This window comes from Montipora foliosa, chromosome 4, assembly GCF_036669935.1.
Source record: "Montipora foliosa isolate CH-2021 chromosome 4, ASM3666993v2, whole genome shotgun sequence".
Lineage (NCBI taxonomy): Eukaryota > Metazoa > Cnidaria > Anthozoa > Scleractinia > Acroporidae > Montipora > Montipora foliosa.
Genome location: NC_090872.1, coordinates 36305345 through 36312844, shown reverse-complemented (window position 1 = coordinate 36312844; position 7500 = coordinate 36305345). Strand labels below are relative to the sequence as shown.

The following is a 7500-nucleotide window of genomic DNA, read 5'->3' as shown; positions in this document are numbered from 1 at the left end:
TAAACGTCAAATTGGCAGAGCACGAGTCTTTCATTTGCAAAATCACGGCCATATAACAACTGAGAATGATTTTCCAGCTTTGTAAATGACATTTTGATATCGACTGATATAAATTTGAAAAAAGGTGGGCCGATGTTTTTCAAATTTACCCAAATTCAATCCATTTCAATCCTCTCCAGTTTTGTCCATCCATGTCCCTTCTTGGCTTCCCTGTGTTTTGTTAGAGTTCTTCTATAGTTTTGAACACTAATTTTGATATTTTAGTTAATTCTATGACCATTTGATCAGTGCTGAAATTGCCTAAAATTGCTTGACCTAGCCTCTTTAAGCAATAGAGGACGTTTTCCGTGATTCCATAGCCTCATCTAAACACGAGGGGAAGTTGGGAGAATTCGAGACAGCTATGCAAACCCGAGACGCAGTCGAGGGTTTGCATAACTGTCGAGAATTCTCCCAACTTCCCCGAGTGTTTAGATGAGGCTATGGAAACACGGAAAAAAGTCCTGTATTCACCTTTTATAAAAATAATATTTCTCAAAGATAATTCGACAAATGAAGGAAGAAGCTCGTTTTTTTTTTACTTCTAGATTGAAAAAGATTTTCTTGATACACGCTCATATTTCCCACCAGCAAATCAAAACGCGCCTCTGACTACATACCAATAAAAATTCGTGTGATGTCAAAGCCGTGTTTCAATACTATCATCTAAACACAGCTATTGACCAATGAGAGTGCGCATACTATCCTAATTATTTATAAAACTTAATAAAAACTAGGGATCATAAATTACTATTATATGGCACATTAGCAGATCATAATAGTGTGTACAGTCCCCATGTTTCTTTTTGATGGCAAACAAAATCGTCATTTGACTTGCTGGTTTGGACAATCAAGTGTTGCAGATTATAAATTAATGAAGGGGCTTTTACATTATTTTCATGTCTTGTGTGAAACTACATGTAGGGAGGGCTACCCCAAACACTTCTAATAGAGAATCATCAATTACAGTCATGTGTACGTGCATCACTAGTACCTGGTTGTGTTTGCTCCTTAGCTGTGGAGATGCAACAAAGGATTTCAGAGGTGAATTAGTGAAGAGAGCCTCAACCGGTGAGTCTTGCACAGCGAGAGGGGATTGCTCCAACCTCTGATGCTCAGGTAAGTGCACTGCAATGATATTAATTTGAATGACATGGCATTTTATGAAAACATGTATACTGTTACATTGTTGAAATTAATAGTGAAAAGGATGGAGCTGGATGAAGTCAAAATTAAACATTTGATGGCAATGATAATTTGTCACCATGCAAGGCTGCTGCGTAAGAAGATTTTAAAGGGGCCCTCAGAGCTAAACGGGGAGAACTTCGGAGCCCAACACATGAAGTGAAAGGTGTTGCTGTGAAAAATTAAGGCGCCCAGAGCTATTCTTTGGGAGCCCCAGGCTACCGGGCTCCTGTTAGGCAACAGCCTTGTAGGCAACAGCCTTGTAAGGCGAAGAACACACATTTGAACTGAACAGTATATAACCGATGCAATGAAATCTTATAATAAGTAATAGAAGATCTCAAGTTGTTATGTAACTGGGAACTGAGTGCAGAAGAAGCAAGCAGCTAAGGCCAGAAGGGGGTCAATGCCTTGTTCCCCCACACTCCACCCTACAGGAAAGGAGGGAGGAAGAAAGGCAGGCACAAATCGAAAATTAAAGTGTTCAATAAACTTACAGTAGACTTCACGTGAGAAAGAGAAATTTCACCCAACCTTTTTTGCTGAGGATTGAGGCAAAAGACTCTGCTGTCAGACAGCCATGTTCCATTTCTGCCAGGACTGACTCCACCAAGAATTTGAAAGTAAACTGATCATCATCATTCATCTTAGTAATTTGGTCAATGAACACTGCTACGTTGTCGCATAAAATAGCACTGCACAGTAACAACGTGATGACCTGAAAACATCAAGAATTTAAGGGAATACTTTATAATAATAATAATAATAATAATAATAATAATAATAATAATAATAATAATAATATATCACATTTACAAGTACATAGTCAATAGAGTACAGGTACAATGGAATTTCCAATAATGATTATTCAAATGCACTGTTAAACAATGAGCCAGAAAGAAGTCAGCAACGAGTTGGCTACACTGAGTATGTTTAGTGTGAAGGAGACTTGACTTAAGATGACCAAAAATATTCAGCCAGAGGTCAGTCAGAGTGCAGTTTTTTTTTAGCTAAGACCATTCGCAAGCGAAACAGCACCCTCACTGCTGAGCCAAGATGCTTTTTTATACTGTGCATCTGGTGCAGCTTCTTATTCATGCATAGACTGAGCTGTAATCAGGTGAATCAGTTAGATAAAATAAAGTAAACAGTACATGAAGTTTGTAACTTCCAATAACTACCAAGTACATGTACAGTATTAAAATAGCTGACTCAAAGAAACTGAGGAAAGCATTGCCTCACTCCATCCCTACCCACTTGAAATTCAAAAAGGTGGTTTAGATTATTGGTTAAAAAACCCTGAACATTGTTGGCTAAACAAGGAAAGTAGATTTGTACACACCTTGCCAATCTCCAATTCATCTTTTTTAATCAGATTTTCATTATTAATGACAGCATTTATGTTAAGATGGTGAAATCCTGAAGAATTAAAAAGCAAAAAAGATAATAAATAAATAAAGAAAGAAAGAAAAATATAGCACTACTATTAATGAAAATGATATGTGGAATGAATAATAACTGTGGATACATGTATGAAATCAAGTGAGTAGCTAAAGTGTATGCTCCTCACAGTTAAATGTACATGTATGAACACAATGTAAATAGCAATTGCGTGGTGAAGCCTGAAATATTCAGGGCTTCAACAGGGTTTAATGAACCCATGACCTTGCGATGCCAGTGCGACACTCTACCAACGTAGCTACTGTATGAAGCCACTGATGTTGGGAGCTGGTCATTTGTGGGTTCAAATGTGTTCCCGTGAGGAATGAATGAATGAACAAAATTATATATGAAATGAATCATAATTATATTGAACTGCAGATATGAAGTCAAGTGAAGCTATGATCCTTGCAGTTATGAACGCAATTCTAGCAATATTATTGCATAGAGAAACCCGAAAATAACTACGAGGATCATAGCTTCACTTGATTTCATATCTGCAGTCCAGTACATGCATATAATATTATGATTCATTTCATATATCATTTCCTTCATTGATTCATTCATCACAGGAAGATTTGAACCCACAAATGACCAGCCACCAAAATCAGTGGCTTCATAGCTCAGCTGGTTATAGCGTTGCACTGGCATTGCAAAGTCACGGGTTCAAACCCCGTTGAAGTCCTGAAATTTTCAGGCTTTGTTCGCAGTTGCTAAAATTGCGTTCATGATTACTGCAAGGATCATACATGTAGCTTCACTTGAGAACTATTATTCTGGTGTAAAAACTTAACAATAGCACCTTATAGTGTGTACATGTACTGTGCACAATGATGCAAATGTGAGTGTGGAGCATTACTGTAGATTGAGGACCCAAGTGTAGAATACCCATAAAAAACAGTAATCAGCTCATCAAACTGCTGGAAAATCCATCTACATGTAAATGCGGTAAATTATTCTTCACAAGGGAATTTTGATAAGAGCTACATGTAATCTATTCCTGGGAACATCGACAACTGAACATTGACTACACAGTGAACTGAAGTTCAGTAGTATTAGTGCGAAAAGCGGATGTAAAACCCACGATAAGTAAATTCTCACGTGATGTGAAAGCTTACCCCGCGGTCACATGCTTGCTTGGCCAATATTTGGGTACCTAGCACATTCCTAGCTTTTCACAGGCGTGACCAACCAGTCAAGGCGTTGCTTTTTTGCTTAAAAGAGAGGGGGAGTTGCTTAAAACTTCACAGGATCCTTGAGCTCAGCTCAAGAGCGCTCTGCAGTGCTCTTGAACTGCTGGGGACGAAGATATGGTACAAAGTCCATATGGTACAAAGTCCATATAGCCCACCCCTGCCACTCGACGATCAAGATCAGTTCGATACTCTACCGGTGCATCAGGTTAGTATCCTCGCCGGTTTGGTGCAACAATACGGCGAGATATCCAGAGAGTTAATTTTAGTAGCGGCTACGAAGCAGATTCTGCCCTACGAGCACACGTCCCTGTGAAGCTGCGCCAGTGCGGCCATATCAACAATCTGCATTATCAAATCGGGTTTGGAGCTTGTCACTTCTACTCCGATGTAAAATAAATACGATGACAGCGAAATGTAAAAAGAAGAACAAGTCTTCAACGCTACACACTGCCAGTGAACAGTCGCGAAGACCTGCTCAGTGAGACCAACGAAAAGTTCCAGCTCGAATTGGAACATGGAATGTCCACCACGCGTCAAGCAAGGAAAAATTGGCCGAGATTGCACTATGGTGCAAAGAACTTAAGGAATAATGGCTCTTGCAATTCAAGAACACAAGAGGACGATGAAAATTGTCGAAGATTGGGAATTCGAAGGTGAACAGTTGAAAGGATGGAGGTTTGTCGGAACGAGCTTGACTGATGAAAAAGGAGGTGAAGGGTTTATTCTAGCGCCAAATGTCGTGCTGGAAGAAACAATTGAACATGATCAGAAGGTTTGGGGCATAATATTATCGATCAAAATCAAAATGTGCGGGTTAAAGCTAAGGATGACTAATGTTTACGCTCCACATGAAGATTACAGTGAAACGTACAACGATAATTTTTACCGAAAAATGAAAACATGTGCATTGGAATTAGACGTGAAGTGCAAAGGGTGATTTCGATGCAGTGATCGGTAAAGATGATTCCGATTCGTACGGTTCAACAGCTGGGAAAAACATCAAATTAGCCTATTTTACTTCAGATAACGGCAACCGGTTGTTGCAGTTCTGTCAAAATCGCGGTCTACAATTGATAAATACACACTTCAGCAGTCGTCGAAGGCAAGAAGGCATCCATTACCGAGAAAAATAAAAAAAAAATGGCGAGGAGTAGACTACATCGCAACGAGCGCAAGATTTCGCAGAAACATGACACAAAAATGTCGAGCGTACATTGGATTTTGCCTACAGGCCAGGAAAGAAGGGCGAAACACTTGGACCGACCACAATCCGGTCATCATGGAGCTGAACCGGCTTACAAAAATTGAAATTCGGAGGAAATTGAAGCGAAAACGCAAAAAACCGGCGCCGAAATACAATTTAACACCGCTTTAGGATCTTGAAAAACGCGCAGAATTTTCTACCGCAGTTGGTACCGCGCTTGACGAACACGATTACAGATGAGGAGACACTTGATACGCTTAACGAAAAGCTGAAAACTGCATACCACACTGCCATGGCGCGCGAGTTTCCGCTCCAGCAGCGCCAACAGTCCCAAATTTTACCTTGGGGGTATGGACGAGTACTTCAGCTTAAACGCTCCTAACGACGCGCGAACGACGCGAATCAACTGAAACACGCCAGCGAAAGCGAAATCCAGATTTTACGAACGCCAGGCTGCCGAACTAAATGAACACAGCGCAAAACGGCGCGCTGAACTACTATTCAAAGCGGCCAAAGCGTATGGAAATCGCACCCGCGCACCGGATGCTTCGAAATACATTGCGCCTGAAAAGTTTGCAACACATTTTCAAAAGCATTTTGCGAGCGAACCGCGTTTCGATTTGGAAAAATTTCAGCCGGAAATCGAGCACTACGGTGAGGGCGAATACGCGTATTTGAAGGACATTGAGGTTCACATTTGATGAGTCACCGCCGACAGCAGATGAGGTTCGCGATTGTTTGAAAAAAATGAAAACTGGAAGGTCTATTGGCACTGACGCAGTACCAATGAAAGCAATGAAATACTGCGAAGACGATCGGGTAATTGACATGATTGTTCGACAACAAGACATTATCTGGGACCTGGAGGATATCCCGGCCAGATGGCGAGACTCGAAAACAGTTGTTCTCTACAAGAAAGGCAGCCTTTTGGTCTGCAAAAATTACCGCGGGCTCTCAATAACCGATAACCTATCGTGACGATCTTAGCAATCTACGTGGATTTAACCGCCGCATTTGACAAACTACCAAGGCGGCTATTATGGAAAGTGATTGAATTACGAGCGGGTAGTAAAAAACTCGTTGCGATTTTACAAGCGTTTTGCCGAAACACACGTGCCAATATCAGCAATAGCGAAATTTGGTTTGATGTTTTTGGAAGGGTAAGGCAAGGCGCGGTGGAATCTCCGCCGGCCTTTGTATGGTATTTCGACTGGGTCCTTAAAAAATCGTGAAACATCGAGTTGAAAAAGAAGTTGGATCTACTGGAGTCAGTTTTCGGTATAACATCGATCAGTTTTTGATCCCAAAACGCGGTGAAAAATGCAAAATCAGCGGACAACCCGAAAGTAGAAAATTACACGGAACGGAAACAGTTACGGCGCTTTCGTTTGCAGATGACCTAAAAGCGTTGACATCAGGCCCTGAAGAGGTAGAAAAAATTCTTGACATTCTGAACAAGAATGTGGGAGGTGGGGGTTCAGTATACATCTCGTTTGGGAAAACCTATACTCAAGAATGGCCGGCAGGAAACGAAGAATTACAGTACACTGATGAATCATTATTCTCGGTTGACGGTAACAAAACCGGAAACTTAACGAAGTTCAAGGCACGTGGCCAGAATATTGACAACACAAACCCGGAGGGGTATATCCGCGATACAGGATAGGTCAAGCAACGGGTGAATTCAACCAAAAACGGCGCATTTTTCACAGACCACAAAAATGTGAATAAACGAGTCAGAGTAGCCTTTTTGCAAAGCTTTGTTTAAAACTCTTTGATTTACGGCGTTCAAGCAGAAAGCCCAACCGAGGAGCATATCAAACTTTTATCGAGTTGTTGGTACCGGCTTTTACCGGCGTCAGATGACACCTGGGGGCTATGCGAGAAAGCCAGGTGAGGACGACGAGGAATCAATGGCTTACAAGTACTCGAACGCCGATCTCGACAATTTTTTTGGTACGCCGCTGTTGAAAGATATGATTCATGTACACTACCTGAATTACATCGCGCACATTGTCAGACGCGACAACGCCCACCGGACCAAAAAGGCGTTATTTGTACAACCGGATTGCTCCCATCCGTATTCGGTGTGGACAAAAGTGAATTTCATTCTCAAGCAAAATCTTTCGTGGGAAAACCTAATCAAGAAAATGCTTTATAATCGGTCAACATTTCAACAGGTTCTGCAGCAGCTATTCCCGCATTTACGCAAAAAACGCGCCAGAGCCAACTCTCAAGCCCACGTGACCAAACAGACCGGAAGCAGCAGCTAACGGGACGGAGAGAGTATAACCAATGAACTGTGCTAGGTAAACAATTCACAAAAGCTGACTAATAAGGAAGAGGGTCGTAATTTGACAACTGGATCTTTCGCAATGAAGTTTTGATTAAAGGCGTACCTGCGAATCATTTAGACTCGAATATGTTCTGGACGCC

At 41.3% G+C, this 7500-nt stretch overlaps 1 protein-coding gene and 1 non-coding gene across 2 annotated transcripts in view; one reads left to right on the top strand and one right to left on the bottom strand.

The window, feature by feature from the left end:
* The window catches only part of LOC138000724 (nuclear mitotic apparatus protein 1-like), a 49188-nt gene that overhangs the window by 27519 nt on the left and 14169 nt on the right, over positions 1 to 7500 (bottom strand). Inside the window, exons 4-6 of the mRNA XM_068847347.1 lie at positions 2567 to 2643; positions 1759 to 1942; positions 1034 to 1167 (exon numbers count right to left, since the gene is read on the bottom strand). Of these exons, the coding sequence (XP_068703448.1) occupies positions 1034 to 1167; positions 1759 to 1942; positions 2567 to 2643 (395 nt within the window). The remainder of the gene's footprint in view (positions 1 to 1033; positions 1168 to 1758; positions 1943 to 2566; positions 2644 to 7500) is intronic.
* Trnaa-ggc (transfer RNA alanine (anticodon GGC)) lies at positions 3277 to 3349 on the top strand. Its single transcript has one exon. It is a non-coding gene; the product is annotated as a tRNA-Ala (tRNA).